The sequence below is a fragment of the Prunus dulcis genome, chromosome 3 (assembly GCF_902201215.1).
Source record: "Prunus dulcis chromosome 3, ALMONDv2, whole genome shotgun sequence".
NCBI classification, from domain to species: domain Eukaryota; kingdom Viridiplantae; phylum Streptophyta; class Magnoliopsida; order Rosales; family Rosaceae; genus Prunus; species Prunus dulcis.
In genome coordinates this window covers 15,343,661-15,360,728 of record NC_047652.1, presented here as the reverse complement: position 1 = coordinate 15,360,728, position 17,068 = coordinate 15,343,661, and the positions used below count along the sequence as shown (strand labels likewise).

The following is a 17,068-nucleotide window of genomic DNA, read 5'->3' as shown; positions in this document are numbered from 1 at the left end:
TTATTAGGTCATGCTCTCATCGTTTGTTAGTAACGACATGAATATCACCTTCACATGTGATGATGTGAGAAGATTAAAAACAAAAGGACAAACATGGTTTCGTTAGGGCAGTGAGCCCACCTCCCATTGCACTCAAGTTCGAATTCATTTTCTCGTAGATTAAATTAATTTAAAATAATTTAGATTATCATTTATATTTTTAAAAAAAATTAAACATAAATATTGTTTGCAGTTGCTTATTAATGGTTTTGAAGATCCGGTCATCAACATAATAATGATTGAGCACACCGATTTAATATATCATATAATTCTAAAACGTTATACACCCAATTTGACTTATGCGTGATCAATAATTTAGATCTCAATAGTCATTGCATCGAGAAAAAGAGTTATTTTATGGAACAAGTTTCTAAATTGGTAACCAACATATATAAAATAAAAATTAAAGTACTAAAAAACATATAGAAAATACAGGATTTTTTTTAATGCGGTTTTTTTGTTGTTGTTGGATTTAGCAGTGTCAAGTATCAAGGCATTAGAGTAAATTTAGAAAATAAAAGCCAAATTGTATCATGTATTAATGATATTATTTTAAGTGTAATATAAGTGACACATGTCATGAGAAAAAGACTGAAGATCCGAAAAAAAAGGTTGCTAACATTCCTTTTTTTTTTAATGATAAGCAAAAAACACAGTCGTCTGCTGGCTAGTATTTTATTAGTTTCTTCACTTTTGTCCCTGTTCAGTCCCTTGTGTTCTATTATTCACAGTGAACATGGTGGAAGGCATAAGGGTAGTTTCTTCCCTTTTGTGGCACACATTGTAGAAAAACTGACTTATACCCAAAAAAAAAAAAAAGTCTGATATAAGATATTCGGGGTAGTTTCTTCGCTTCGGGTTTGTTTTCAAGTGATGTCATGGATTCTAGAATTGTTGAAAAAGCGAGAGCCCCGGCTGCTGCGGTCACGTGAATTCTAGCTATAAGTTAAGGTAGATACCCTTACTTTATAGAATGCGCTCCTCCTTTCAGAAAAGACTAATTTAAAAAGGAATCTAGGAAATATTTGTTGTAATTTTCTCCATCTTCCCTTCTCTTTGTTTCCTTTTTCAAGAACAAAAAATATGGTGTGCTATACCTAATTTCAGTTGCGCATAATTACTTTCTCCTGGTAACATTGGTTTAGTAAATCATTAAAGAGGTTTATGATTAATTCCAATTTAGTACTCTTAATTTTCACTCGTAATGAATGTTACTTGTGTTTTCAAGTTTAACATTTCAGTCTTCGTATTTTATGAAATTGTTGCGTTGTGGTTTAGGATGCTGAAATGGAGTAAGCAAGTGGTCGCATTTTGTGAAGTCCGGGTTAAATCATCATTTACTATGGCAGAGAAGGGGTTAGAAGAGGTAATTCTGGTCAGATTGGTGCTGGTGGAATCCTATGGAATGACAGTGAAGTTGAATAAGGGAGACTTTGTTGAATCCACTTGATTGAACTGACTGACTGTTGATTACAATTTTGGCATCAACAGCTTCACACACAGTGATTTGAATGAATCAAATAAATGGTAATTTTATTAGAAAATGAAAATGAAGCTGTTCAAACTTTTCTCACATCCCATAGGATTGACACCAATACATGGGAGGATAAAAACTCAAAAATACAACTCTATCTCTCATATCTATGAACAAAAGAATTGAAGAAGCAGGGCCCCCAAATACAAATATACAGGAAAACAAAAAAGGAGAGAGAGAGAGAGAGAGGATGCAATCTAGAGACCCCTAGAACTTGGAACATCAATCCACTGCAATTGAAGTTCAACTTCCCCACACTCCACATTTCTGAGTCTGAGGACTAAGTTCTGGACAAGTTTTCCGTTGGACCAGATGATGCAGCTCTCTTCAGCAAGGCAGTTTTCCCTATTTGGTTTCACTCTGTCAATTATGGTTCCATTTGTTAAGCCTTCCGAGCGCATCTTCAAGGCTTTAATGAATGAACCAATCTCAAACTCTGCATCTCCCATTTTGTCATCAAAACTAAACGTATCTTTATCATACACACAAACCATGATCGGAAGATTTGCATCTGCAACAGAAAGAGTCAAACTTTCATCCCACTCAGGATTCACATTCCTCTTCACCACTCGAGTTTTCAACTTCTGCAATACCAGAAAATTGGTTTCATAAGCAATCAATTGAAATGAACAAGCATCAAATCAAAACCCAGAAACCCATAAGTCCAAATGGATCAAGATTCAAGAAAAAAATCAGAAAAATAGACCATTTTCATGATCAAAGAAATGAGTTACCTGCTTGCCCATTTTGATAACAACATAAGGGTCACTGCTTCTCATGTCTCTAACAGCAAGGTTCACTCCTTTTTGGATGTGAATCCTCAGAAGACCCATCAAGTTCTCCATCAAATATTAGATCAAGATCAGATTAATCAAACTGGTTTTATGGTTTTCACAATTCAAGTAGCACCAGAAAATCCCAAAGGAATTTAAAGGCTCTGTTTCTAAACAGGGAAGTAGTGGATGAGTCTTGTTTTAAGCTTTCCTTGCCTTTTTATACACAAGTTTGTGAAGGCTATGGCTTTGTGCTTTAGCTAGGAGCCACCCATTATCCCATACGCCTTTAATATTTTCAACTGAGTTCTGCGACCAATCAACATCAAAACCAGCAAGTCTCACGCGCTCCTCTAGACTCTTTCACTTTGCCTTTCCTTCGTTCTTCCTTTTTTCCTTTCATTTTGCATTTTTTTGTTTAGAGTGTGTACAAAGTTTGACTTAGGGTAGACTGGCTTACGGGTCGGGTTTTGTTTAAGTGGGCTGGTTTTAATTTGCAATCCAAGGCGTCAGATTGTGGGCTTGTTTGACTCAACTCGTCCTGCACTGTAGGAGATTACAGCAAGTATAATTAATGTAAATATGTATGTAATTAGGTGTTTCCTAATCATATCTTTAATAATAATACTGTGTTACAGTTGGTCATTCACAGTGAAATGTGGGAGAGGATCGATAATGACAAGTAGGTTGAGATAACACATTGGGAAATTGCCTTTATGAGGAAAGCTTTTGGTGTTATTAGCTCATTTCTCTCTCATCTATGTTAGTAACGGCATGAATATTGTGGGAGCATATATTTCACCGATTAATAAGAAGACAACATATGAAAGAGGAATATTTCTTAGGTCAAACTAATTATCCATTTAATTTGGGACATTATCTTTGATTTATAATAAGAAAATCTTCATAAATCAAGGAACTAGTCTCTACCAAATCTCTTAGAGTAATTCCTATCATCTTTTTTAGGAAGAATAATCATAACCAAATAAGAATTATTCTCTCAAAATCCTAGCACACAATGAGGCTATAAATACACAAATACGCATTCAAGGTAATTCCAATAACCCTACAAAAATCATCTCTCTCTCTCTCTCTCTCTCTCTCTCTCTCACATAGCTAACTGCCACCACACACGGCTAAGTCTATCCGGCTCTCCCCGTGAGAGAAAACTCCATCCATTTTGGCTATTGCCACATCTTTTATCAAAGATCCAATTGAACTAACTTATGCATCGGAAGATTTTTGGCCAACACCTCCGAATGTGGTCTATTTATTCATGATTATTTCACAAAAATTGAAGAAGAGAGAAAAGAAAACTTGAAAGGCGAAAAATCTACCCCCAAATAACGTGAGAAATTTGTACAAACAAATATCATCTCCGCATGTGATGGCGTGAGAAGATTACAAACAAAGAGAGACAAATATGGTTTGAAAGATCAACTTTATATTCTTTTTTAATTATGATGAGAAAAGATTGTTTGTGTCCAATACACTGAGATGATGGTGGTGGTAATGACATGACTCAATTGTCTGACTTTGTATCGAGAACGATCTTTGAAGGAAGAGGTAAAAAATGAACTGTTTACATTATCTAACCCCAAAAAAAAAAAAAAAAAAAAAAAAGAGAGAGAGAGAGAGCCATAGTTTATCAAATAATTATCCCTACAAGTCTTTGTTCAAATTGACCGTTGGTGTTGATGAACCAACATTAAAAGAAAAGAAAGAATTGTTGACAGTTGCTTGTTAATTGTGTTGAAGTTCTGGTCATCACCATAATAATGGAAAAGGGAGTGAAAAAATCAATATCTTTTTTTTTTAAATGACGTTAAATAAATAATTATGACCGTTGGTGTTGATGAACCAACATTAAAAGAAAAAAAAGAATTGTTGACAGTTGCTTGTTAATTGTGTTGAAGTTCTGGTCATCACCATAATAATGGAAAGGGGAGTGAAAAAATCAACACCTTTTTTTTTTTTTAAATGACGTTAAATAAATAATTATACTCCCAATTTGATTCGATTTAAAGCTATTCAATTACAATATTATGATGTATCTAAAGGTCTCCCTCTCTGTCTGAACAAAAACAATTTCGTTTTCAACTTTGAATTATTATTACAGTTTTTAAAGCTTTTTAGAAGTGTAGTGAGCTGATTTCATATATTCATATGAGACTCAAAAGTCATTGCATAAGTAGTCAATGAAGATCTCAAAAGTCATTGCATTAAAAAAAAAAAAAATTATAATTTGATAAACCAACATATATAAAATAAAATAAAATAAAATAAAAACCACATTGAAATTGTCCGTTGCTTTAGCTGCAAGCATTAAACTACGTCCCATCTTAGGTCACGAGCAATGGTCTTAAATTTTTAATCACACATAAGTCTTAGTTTTTATAAATTTCTGACCAAAATAAGAGAGAATGAATTAATTTGGGATGCAAAGTGTTTTCTTTTACAAACTCGATAGTACTTACATTACTGTCACACCATTAATTTTCTAAGTCACAATCTCAATTTATTTTATTTGTTGTTTGTATATATTCAGTTGTCAAATTTATTTTTAAATATAATACTAATAGATGATACATGTCACATGCAATGCGTGTAATTTGATTGGGGGGGTCAAATTAATCAAATTTAAAAGGCCTTAAAAGTATGGATAACAACTTTAATTATTAGTCATCTCAACAAAAAAAAACCTTTAATTAGTTTATAATTAATCAAAGTTAGTTGACAAATAGTATTATTCACTCAATAATAATAGATGAGAAAAAGAAAATTGCGAACACAAAACTAATATTTAAAAAACAACGGCCGGACTGGCGGACCCCACTAGAAAACATGTAGCCAACAAGACAAATTAGATAAGAGATTCGAGGTAGTTGCTTCGCACGTTGTTTTAAATTAATGTCATGCATTCTAGAATTGTTGAAAAAGCATCTGCATGCATTATATTAGTTAGTTAGGTAGTTTAAATATTATAGCGTTACTTTTTAATCTATAGAATATTTTTTTGCTTCTCCTTCCACAAAGACTAATTAAAATGGAATCTAGGAATATTTTATTTAATTTTCTCGATCTTCCCTTTTTGTTTGTTTTCTTTTTGAAAGAACACAAAATCTGGTGTGCTATACCTAATTTGTTGGAAGATGCTTATTGGTGCGGGTTTGACTTCTTCTCAATTAAGTTATCCTCGCACTTTTTTGTATCTTCTTCTCCCAAAGGATATATGAATGGGGCTTTCCATGTCACATTTTCCATTGCCCATAATAATTACTTTATAAGTTTGTTAAATTCAGAGAGACGGGCCAACGGTCTATTACTAACAACACTGATATTGTCTTTAACTTTATCATTTACAAAGCCCAATATGTGTGGAGTTTTATCACAAAATGCCTCGGTGTTATTAGTAGTAGAACTATTCATTATATTTTGTATTTTATTTAGTCAAGTTTCCCATGTAAGATTCATATTCTTCAACAAAGTTTAGGGTTAATTTCAATATGAGACTTTCTTCTTTTCAAGCTTGCCCAAGGGCATGAGACATATTTTATCCTCATACGTAACGTCATCATCAAGCCTCTCCTCATTAGCTTAGACTGAGCATCTAACATCCATGAATTGAACAACTCACACAGATTGCACATAGATTGTTCATGAGTATTCCACACTTCAAATTGTTGTCAAAGTGTGTGAACCTTGACCAATGTCTTGGTGGTCTTTCTGGACTTGTTTCACAAGATGTAATATGATTAATAAGTCAAAAATAAATTCTTGAATTAAACCCAGAAAATAAATTCTAGAAGCAACATTGTACGTGTAACCCACTTACATACTTCATCATTCATTGTTGGCTGTTGCCCATAATGAACCTTTCAACATTTTTCGACTCATGAATAAATATGTCCAAAAATAAGTATCCCAATATTCATTCATTCAACAAGATAAAGAGCTAATGAAAGTTCATGCATGCCTAGCCAGCATTTGGAATTGACTCCTTAAGGGAGGGCGCTCTCGAAGAAAATATTTGACTCCTTACATATTTACACATGCAATGAGTCATCATTTTACATACAAATCACAATTTGACACATGCATAGATCATTTTCTTTAGTTACACATGCAATGTTCAATAACTAGAAGTCCATTTGTGTTTTATTTATTTTTAATCCTAGCTTAACTTAATATTATTGAATGTAAAAATTCTTACTAATGGGGCGTTAGTTGGTTTGACCCAGGTATTTGGTATGCTCATAAGTGATGTTGTTTTCGAACCCCCACAATACCCGTGTGTGAATTTTCTCCCCTCCCCTTCCTAACTTTGACATCAAAAAAATTGAAAATTGAAAATGGGCAAATAAATTTGGGCTTGAGAAAAGAATTGGGCTAGAATTCAATAAGTGCAGGTCTGGGTTTGGTATATCCAATATGACTGACCAATAACAATGTTAGGCGGCCTTGTGCTGTAGCGTAATTCCCATGTTGTCATTAGTCCGATTTTCTCCCTGATGTCTGGCTCTGTTATTATTTGTGTGACAATTTATGTCACCTTCGGCTCAGAGCAAAACGGGAAAAATACTTTCTAAGTTTGGTTTTTCACACTCATTTTCCTTTGAAAATTTATGACCACTAGAGCTGAAATTCTAGTAAATCAATTAGAAGGATTTTCATATGAGGGTAATAGTAGGAAATAATGGAAAGTAAAAATTGATATTTATAAAAATTTAAATATATAAATAAGCCTTGACGATTAAGTTTATATGAATGTATCTTTGAAAATAATAAAGGTAATAATTCATAACATATTCGTTGACGAACAATATATTTACCACCATCGCTTGTATTAAAAAAACACTCAAGATTGCAAATAAATTCACGTGTGTGAATAATTTTTTTAAAAAGAATATGTGTGAATAATTGTTACTATTATATTTTAAATGTAATTTTTAACGTGGTCATATTATAACACATGTATTAAGAGATAATATCACTTTGCCATTGTATTAGGGTGACACGCAATTTCTTTCCCAAGGAGTGCGTGGAAATATGTGGATTCGCTTCCTTTCTTTACATTGTATAACAACATAAACTGAAGTTGTCATACTTGACACGAAGCCTTCCATGTCCGCTGAAGATATTCTTCTTTCACAAATTTATTTCCCTCTTCTTGTGAAATACCTTTGAGTCTTGAATGGTAGAGATTTGTTGTTCCTTCATGCACTTCCTTCGTTTCCTTCCTCAGAGGACTTCTGCGCGTGCCCTTCGCGCGCTGTCCTCCTCCTTCTCCTCTTCCTCCACCACCTTTGGTTCCTGCAAACAGGCTTGGTACCATCGCTGCCTTGGCCTTGACCCCCTAAACACTTAATCTCTCTCTATCTCTCTCTCTCTCTCTGAAAGTTCATTTGTGTTGTGCTGTGTGTCTCTTGTTTGGGTTGATTTCACTTAGGCGTTTGGAAAAGAAAAAAAGAAAAAAAAGCAACCGAAAAAAAAAAAATTTCAGAAAGAAAGAATGCTGAAGAGGAGGAATGTTTTAGAGAGAACTACGTTACAGCAGAAGCATAAGAAGATCAACAATAATGAAGTTCACAGTGTGAAGAAAAACAGGTTTTTGATCACAGTGAATGTTGTTGGAAGCACAGGGCCAATAAGGTTTGTGGTGAATGAAGATGATCTTGTTGCTGGGGTCATCGACACTGCTCTCAAGTCCTACGCTCGTGAAGGCCGCCTACCACTTCTTGGTTCCGATGTCAAGGATTTCCTTCTCTACTGCGCTAACGCAGGATCCGACGGTACAATAAAAAAACGATTCATTCTTTCGTGTTCATGTGTTAAAATCTACGTCGCTACGCATACATGTCAAACTGTGAACATATTTTCACTTAATTAATAGGCCTGTTAATTACATTTTAATTCTATATATAACTTGTAGCCTTAAGTCCATGGGAAAGTATAGGATCTCATGGGGGAAGGAACTTTGTGCTGAGCAAGAAGCAGAGGGCAGTGCAGAATGTTACAGAGAGAAAGCCAGAGATGACAGCTCCAAAGGGATCAGTTAGTAGCTGGAAGGCATGGCTCAACAAATCATTTCCTTTCAAGATATCATCTCACTGAGGCTACTGAATCTTCTCATACCACAATCTGATGTTTCAATCAAGTCTCTCAGGCGATTGAAATTATTAAAGGTTTTATGTTATATTCTCTGCTGCCAACCGTGTAAACTTATGCCTTATCAATTAATTAAATATGAGCCACATTGTTTTTTGGCATATATTCCTGACCTTTAATTAATTTCAATAGAGTCCTTTCAAATATGTTCCTGCCTTTGATTTCCGGCCGTCATCTTGGTCCTCCTACTTTAAGAAAGGGATGCCTTGATGAATTTTTCAGAGGATTACTTGGTCGGTGGAGGAGGTTGTTCCAAGAACTTTCATCACATTCATTCATTCATGGGAGAATACGAATATAAACTTTGTCAAAATAGAGGCTCAGCTTCAACAAAGCTACTCTTTTTTTTTTTTTGGTAAGAAGAAAAAGAAAAAGTGGCAGCTGTGTGACTTGAAGCACTTTACCAGCATCCTAATTGGTTATGATTGTTACAAACCAGTAACGAGTTCGTTACTGGTTTGTAACAATCAAGAATTAAGCTTCCACATTGAAGTATTATGGTTATGATTTAAAAGTTGTGTAGTTCAATGGCTTTCAAACCTAGCTAAGGGAAACCAATATATGAATGTTTGTGTTGCTCACTCGTACAGCAGCATTTGGATGGACGGTAAACATCTGATGATGGTACAAGATGATACATGAGTTGCTAGTCTATTTGTTGCAGTGGTTGTGATTGTTGGACATAGGGACGGATTTAGGATTTGAAAACGAAGTTGGCCAAATTTACATTACGTCTCAATATTTTAAGAAGATACAAAACTCAAAGGTATAAGTGAATTTCATTAATAAAATAAAATACCCTAATGAGGAGTACATATAAATAGAAACTATTAAAACCAAAAAAATCTACCATTAAGTCGACGTTTTTGTTTCCCTTCTAAGTGAGATGGATATTCCTTACTTTTAGTTAACATGTCCTAAGAGAATTTTTACTCCGAATTCTACTTCTGCCTTCTTTTTCTGTGTACAGTAAGGGTTGGCTATTGTAACAAAAGCAAAGACAAAAACAAAAAGAAGGGGTTTATTTATGCGTAAGTGGGGTGGGACTCTTATTTTGGGCTTAAAGAAATAAAACTGAAGGAAATGTTTGACTATTGCAACAGAACAAAATATAAGACGACCCATAAAGCATGAGAGCGAAAGAAAAATTTGGATAGTTTAATTGGAAGTTTGAAGGGTTTTGTAGGTTCATTGAACTCTATGAGATCTAATTTCATGTTGTTCCTCAGTAGCTCAGTGGTAGAGCGGTCGGTTGTTAACTGACTGGTCGTAGGTTCGAATCCTACTTGGGGAGATTTTATTCATTCCGAATTCTTTAATTCGGAATGAAAGGGTTCGCTTTGACCGTTAAGAGTAGATAACCCGTTCCCTGTGTCTTTGTTTCTATTGCATTCTATCTCATCGTATCACATTCTGTTCTGCGATATTTGAGAATCACCGTCAATACCTCGGCGTAGGTCCGGGATAATCCTTTGTTCTGGGGCTATTTACAACTATCCAATTAAGAATTCTCAGATGTACTAGCAAGTGCATCAAAGATGCAGTCATCGATTCGCCCGAGAGGCCACAATTACCGCGAGCAAACATATTAATGACGAGGAACGCATTTTTGCTATGCTACTAATACTTGTACTTGCTCTGCTATTCTGCCCCAGCCTGGCTGAGGAAGAATTACGGGGCGTAAAACAAAAAAATATGCTGATTAGGGCCGGGCATACTATACTTAATTAAGCCACCATTAACGATAAATAAATCAAAAGAAAAAGTAAGGCCATTCCATTTCGACAAAAGACCCACGCCCAAATTCCATAGCTTTGGGTCCGCTATCCCGATCATGATTTTCCTACCCCCAAAGGGAAAGGTCCTTCCCTTTTTGGCCGGTTGTGGGCGAGGAGGGATTCGAACCCCCGACACCGTGGTTCGTAGCCACGTGCTCTAATCCTCTGAGCTACAGGCCCCACCCCGTCTCCACTGGATCTGTTCCCGGGAGTACCCTAAAAAAAAGGAACCTTTCCTCTCCCCAGCCGTTTCCGGTTAAGAAGATGTGAAAGCGCCTCTCTCTATATAAATATAAGAACGGTGCGTTCCGAGGTGTGAAGTGGGAGAGAAGGGATTTCATAATTGGATTGGGGTTTTGAATAAGACGACCTTTTAATTTTTTTTTCTTTTTGAATTTGAATTTGAAAAAGTAATAAGAATGAGAGGTGTTAAGCTTTTTATCATCCTGGCGTCGAGCTATTTTTCCGCAGGACCTCCCCTACAGTATCGTCACCGCAGTATAGTTTAACTTGGGGACGATGTGTAAAGTGTGGAATAGCTATAACTTGGGTGGGCTAATGTTTTAGTTTAGGCTTAGAAACATACAAGTAGCCCAGGTTGCCCCTTCTAAGAGCCTTTTCAGCGGTAAGGGCTGGGGTGGGGGGGTGGGGGGCCCAAAAATCGATTCCAGCAGTGAGGTGAGGGCTGGCCTGGGCTGGCTGCGGGTCCTACGGGGTTAGGTTGGCCCGAAGGTAAGGCGAGTCCGAGCTTCAGCCTGCGTTTTGGACTGACGTCAGCCCTCGAGTTTGAATTTTTTTTACGATTGGCCCTTGTGTTGCACGCGCCAATAGTAAAAAAATTTGCACGCGCGCTACAGTTTCCCCCAATGGCTAGCAACCACGTGGCGTCCTCTGGGCTCTCCAATCCAACGGCAGCTAATTTTTTTGCAATAAAATAATGAATTTTAAAAAAAAAAATACCCAAGAATTAATGAAAATTTTTTTTTCTTTCTATAAATACCAACCAATACTCTTCACTTTTAACACCAAAATCCTCATACATTTTCTTCTTCTTCAACTATTATTCACTTTCTACTCAATATTTTTTTAGTAAATTTAGGTTTTAGCCACAAAAAAACTTTCACTTTTGGAAAAAGCCAAAGCTTTTTAAAAAAAGACAGAAAAATCTCTCAACTTTCAAACCAAAGACATGCAAATGTAAAGGATTCCTTAGGAAATTCAAAAATAAATAAGGGCAATTTTGTCCATTTTGGCTTCTTTTAAAAAATTTCTCTCTCATTTGTCCTTTTCCAAAGTCTCCATTTTTTTCACTTTCAAGTTTTATTTTTCTTTATCATCTTATGGCTTCTTCTATCGAAACCGGAGGGGCATTCACGGAAGATGTTTTGTTGTGTGAGTGTTAGGTCCAAATTAGTCATTGTCCTATGTCGGGCAATGAGATGAAATTTTGTCATATGTGAAGAGAAATTCATACCAAATTTTGTTAAAGATCGGGTTCGATCCGTACAGAAATGGCATTATATAGTAGGTTGAAATTTTCCAATAAAGAGTTAGGGAAATGGAGAGATGCCTTGGAAAAATCGATGGACAAATGTGGTCCACCTCGGGCAGATGCCATCTGCTAGATAATACTCATTCTAGTAGACAGTATTGTTGATTTCATATGTGATATTCGGGGCTTCACCTCTCAAAACATTGTTGAACACCGAGGATTGACCCAGCATGTTCAAGTCGTTTTGAGATCCGACAACTCCGAAGAAGGCATGCCAAACCTATGTATTGAATCCAACAACGGCTCAAGGATGATACTTTTTTGTCCTTTCCTATTTCCATAATCTCCTTGCCAAGCAGTTGGGCAATTCTTCCATTGCCAGTGCATGCAGTTGATGCTACCAATCATTCCTGGAAATCCTCGAGTTTCGGCTTTTTGTAGAAGCCGTTAGAGGTCCCTGAGCGTAGGTCTGCAGGTAGTCTCTGGTGTACAGAGTTTCAACTACATCACAAAATCTTACCAAGCTCTCCAAAGTAGTGGACTTCCCCATCCGGGTAATCTCATCTACCTAATCAGCAGATGAACCATACGTCAGCATTCGTATAACAACTGTAAGCTTTTGCTCGAGAAGAAGTCCCAAAACCCCAGTAGCATCACACTTTTGAACAAAGTATTCATCATAATTGCAAATATCATGCATGACTTTATTGAACAAATGGGGTTACATTCTATATCACCCTCGAAAATGACCATCGGAGTGCAAAGAAGTTGGGATAAAATAATCTTCCAGAAGATTCTTACCCCGAGAATGCCTATGTCTGTCCACATTCGGGCCACGGCCGACTTGTGAACCACGACGGCGGCTTTGGTTTTCTTCATCAAGAAAAGTCACTGCTATGACAACTTGCTGATCTAGTTCTCTCTGCACCCTTTTGCCTTCAGCTCGTCTACGTCTTCTTTCTCTAGTTTCTCGCTCTTGGCTCTCCAAGACACTGCTCATGTCTGACATTGAGAATAGAGTATGAATTCTAAAATCTGAGAAATGAAAATATAGAGAAGATTTGGTGTGAGAGGTATGAGCTGAGCCTATGGTTTTATATAAAAATTTAGACATATAAAGATGACATCTGACGCGATTTTAGAGGGTGAAAATCTTATCTGAAATTTGAAATATATCTTAAATTTGAATTTTGAATTTTGAAATTTATCTGAATTTTGAAACCAAAAATCTTATATGAATATTTTATCCGATTATGAGATATGAATTTTATAATAAATATTGACACGTACGAACCCAAAAATCTTAACCGAAAATATTATCCAAATTAATTGTTTACATAAAAAAAATTTGTGAATAAAACAAAAAAATGAATAGTATTTGCCATTTGTCATGGCAATGGATAGAAACACACATTGCTTTTTGCAATGGCAACCACTATTCACTTGAATAGTAGCTGCCCTAACCCTCATCTTGCCATGGCAAAAAACAAATGGGTGAATTTGCTCTAAGATCCGTCCCTAGTTGGACATCAATCAATAAATAATAAACCGAAATCGGTCTGAGAAAAACTTTCCTGGCACAAATATGGCAGGTCAGTTTTCCAACTCATTATCCCAGCCAATAGAATACTACCACTTGCCAATCTTTTTAAAAACTTTGTAAAACATATTTTAATCAATAAAATAAACCAAAACGTAGAGTTTCTCTTTCATCCAATATCAACATCCGTACCAGCCCTTTAATTTCCCAATTAATTTTTTTTTTTCCTACTTTTTTGCACAATACCCTCCCATTCCCGCCCAATTCCTCTCCTATGCAAAACCCTTCTTCAAAGTCGTCTTTTTCTCTTCAGCGACTCCTTCATACATACACCACAGGTATCGATTTCTGTATTTTTCTTTTTCGTTTAAATTTTTTTTACTGTAATCTATTGGTTTTTATTGTTGTCCATATTCTATTTGTGGGTAAATTACTAACTACTGATTTTGCAGTCTGGGATATTTATTTTTCTTTCCCCTGTTATTCTTTGTTTTTTTCTCTGCTTAATCTTTAAAATAACTCTTGAAATTTTATATTACCTGGAAAGATGTGATCAGTAATTTTCTTGTTGCTATTATTTTAAAAATTGCTTACTCTTCACGTGAATTTTGATTTCCTGTAAGTGAAAAGCTAATTTACATGCTATGTGTGTATATATATACCTTTTGAATTTTGTTATTTTGTTATATGAAACACAAAAGGTTGTTGATTTGGATCATGGAATCTGATTGGCAAAAGGAAAAGTCATAAACAAATGAAGAAGAAAATTTATTTGACGGTGATGAATTAAGAGTGGGAATGGGGGTGTGTAATGAAGTTGAACCATATAATCTATGCAACTCCTATGCATTAAAGAAAGGATTTAGCATTTGTAAAGGAAATATTCGAAGAGATGTAAAAAACAATATCCGAGAACGAGACTATTTGTGTTCAAACCTTTGTGAAGTGAAGACAGTTCATCAATTGGATACAAGGACAGGTTGTAGGGCTTTAATTCGATTCACAGTGGATGATGGTGTGTGGAAGATAAGTCATATAAATTCATATCATAATCATGAGTTTGCTAAGCTTAAAGAAAGACAATTTCTCAAATCTGGTTGGAAGATACAAAAGGCTCACGCAAATGTTATGTCTTCTATGGTTGAAGCAGGTATAAGGCCAACAAAGTCGTATTCGTATTTGGCAAAAGAAGTTGGTGGTGCTGAGAATGTTGGGTTTACTAAGAAAGATTGTCTAAATTATTTGCATAGGAAGAAGGAAGAATTGATTGAAGGAGGGGATGCACAAAGTTTGATCAATCATTTTAAGCATAAACAAGCTGAGGATCCTAATTTTTTCTATATTGTTCAAGTGGATCAATGCACTCGGATGACGAACTTTTTTTTTGGAGAGATGGTAGATCAAAGTTAGACTATGATTGCTTTGGAGATGTTCTTTTGCTTTGATACTACATTTCGGACCAACAAATTGACAGGATCCGCCCTGGATTTCCTCGGAAAATCGGGACGAATCCCGTCTTAATTCCGACATCACCCCGATGCCGGGCCCACTTACTAAAGAATGAGACTTTCTACCGAAAATTTTGGCAGAGTCTCCCCTGTAAATTGAACATTTCCCAAAACTCAACCTGTTCAAAAATCACAGTTTAATAACCCAACTGGCAGCATGCTTTTAAAGCGAATAAACAGTTCAAACCCTACTACGGGCGATAACTGAGCATATCTAAGGAATTCAATTACAACAAGAACGAAGTTCAAACGGAATTAAATGAAGAAAGAGTCCTACGAAGGCTCAAGGTTCGTAAGCACATGATCCGGCTCTGCTGCGGAGCTTAGTCAACTACTGGCTGGGGGGCGCAAAACCGAAAGTTGTGAGTGGACAAAAATAAAGTTTAGTTCAGTGTAAACCAACATAATATAACCTCACCGTTTAGAAAACCATGCAAGAAATCCAAGTGCATTCCAAAACCATCATAATCAAGTATATACATATATCAAAATCAAATCAATACCGGATGTCCAGTCCGAAATCCATAAAGAAAACTTTACAAACCCACCGTCCAAATCTCATAAATCCCAAAACTAAACTCTCAAAAGCGTACCCATTGGCACGACCGGCAAGGAAGTATCCTCACCAAAAAACAAGAACGAAGGAAATAGTTATATATATCTATATACACATATGATAATCACCTAGTTGTACTGGGAAAACAATCCAACCGGGGGATTGTTTGACTAGTCCACATGGAAAAGCCCACATAAAATAATTCCTCAATTGACCATGTGGCTAGGGAATGAGCCAGTCCAATTGGGGGACTAACTCTCAGCCAGCACGTACAGCCGAATACTCAAAACTCGCAGGCCTGAAAACCAGTCCTACGCGCACAGTATACCCAATTAAGGGTCTACAACAACATCCCGTCAAGGATGCCCCAGGTTTCGACATCTCTAAGTATCTCAAGTTTCCGTATCCAAGTTTCAAATCCGGGGAAGTACATAAGGTAGTGCTTATAGCACTCCAAACTGACATTCTATACTCACAATTGTCCAACATCTCACATCAACAACCCAAGTACCCCACACATAGCCAAACATATATAGAAATTCTCAAAATTCATATATATATACTCAAGATACTCAAATATGCCAAAACCCAAAATATATCACAAATGCTTTATAAAAACACAAATTTCAACAATCGAATATATAATATATTCCATATAACATTAAAACATTATGCACAATTTCTCCATCAATAAAACCATGCTTATAATTTGAAAACAAAGTCCACTCACAAGTAGTCCCATGCTGCTTGACCCTGAGAGGGTCCCACCTGCTGCGTATGCATGGTCGGAGTACCTATTTCATAATACGAATACGAAATTAATACAAAGCGTTTCGAACGAGAACTTTGAATTAAAATCCTAGTTTCTCGGGTTTCTAGTGAGTGTACGAGGAATGAGACGTTCTAACGTCCAACTACCCAATTCGGACAATGGAATAGCATCGGGAGACACTCGGTCAACCAAACGGTCAAACTTCCCAATTCGGGTCAACCGGGCCCACGGGAACCACAACGTCCGTTTTACAATCCGAAAGTTCCTAAAGGTTTCACAGGGTCTAGAATACACGTCCTGCAATTTTGGTCTGAAACGGACGGTCGGATCGCTCACGATCGCACGATCGGACGTTTATCGTAAAATCCAAACTTTAAGTTATTGAATAAGAACATCCGGAGCTCCAATTCACGATCCGTGAATTCCTACACGATTCTATGAATGTCTAGAGTAACATATTTTAATTTGGAAATAATCCAACGGTCAGAACCTTACGAACCTGGATAACACACAATATGAGATATCCATTTGATAGTCAAACGACATCCGAATTGAAATCCTTGCCCACGTGCCGCCACATGAGTCGACAGCGCGTGAGTGTGTAGAGTAATTTCCGGCGACGGAAAAACTCCACACCATGATCCAACCTTTCTACCTTAGCTACTACTCGAGGCGAGTATCACTTTATTCAACTACAAGGAGGTCCAATTTGGACGGCACCCAGCTGGAATTTCACTTTGAAATCCACCCAAAACCTAGGTTTCAAAATTGATTTCCTGGATGCAAAATCAATCCAATCCTATCCCATAGACAGCTAGAGCTCGAAGAGTAGATGAGATTTCATACCTTGATCACCAAAAATGGCTGCCGGAGGATGGAGGACGACGGTGGCGAAATCTCTGTCAAAA

The 17,068-nt window shown here is 36.4% G+C and overlaps 2 protein-coding genes and 2 non-coding genes across 4 annotated transcripts; 2 read left to right on the top strand and 2 right to left on the bottom strand.

The window, feature by feature from the left end:
• Positions 1-1,545: 1,545 nt before the first annotated feature.
• LOC117621451 (protein C2-DOMAIN ABA-RELATED 4-like) lies at positions 1,546-2,590 on the bottom strand. Its single transcript, XM_034351935.1, has 2 exons — positions 2,308-2,590; positions 1,546-2,157 (listed from the first exon to the last, which is right to left on the bottom strand). The coding sequence occupies exons 1-2, from the start codon at positions 2,416-2,418 to the stop codon at positions 1,771-1,773; spliced, it is 498 nt and encodes a 165-aa protein (XP_034207826.1). The 5' UTR covers positions 2,419-2,590; the 3' UTR covers positions 1,546-1,770.
• A 4,881-nt stretch (positions 2,591-7,471) lies between these two features.
• On the top strand, positions 7,472-8,617 carry LOC117622840 (uncharacterized protein At4g22758-like). Its single transcript, XM_034353616.1, has 2 exons — positions 7,472-8,138; positions 8,279-8,617. The coding sequence occupies exons 1-2, from the start codon at positions 7,859-7,861 to the stop codon at positions 8,458-8,460; spliced, it is 462 nt and encodes a 153-aa protein (XP_034209507.1). The 5' UTR covers positions 7,472-7,858; the 3' UTR covers positions 8,461-8,617.
• A 1,119-nt stretch (positions 8,618-9,736) lies between these two features.
• On the top strand, positions 9,737-9,808 carry TRNAN-GUU. Its single transcript has one exon. It is a non-coding gene; the product is annotated as a tRNA-Asn (tRNA).
• Positions 9,809-10,398: 590 nt separating this feature from the next.
• On the bottom strand, positions 10,399-10,472 carry TRNAR-ACG. The gene has a single exon. It is a non-coding gene; the product is annotated as a tRNA-Arg (tRNA).
• Positions 10,473-17,068: the final 6,596 nt, after the last annotated feature.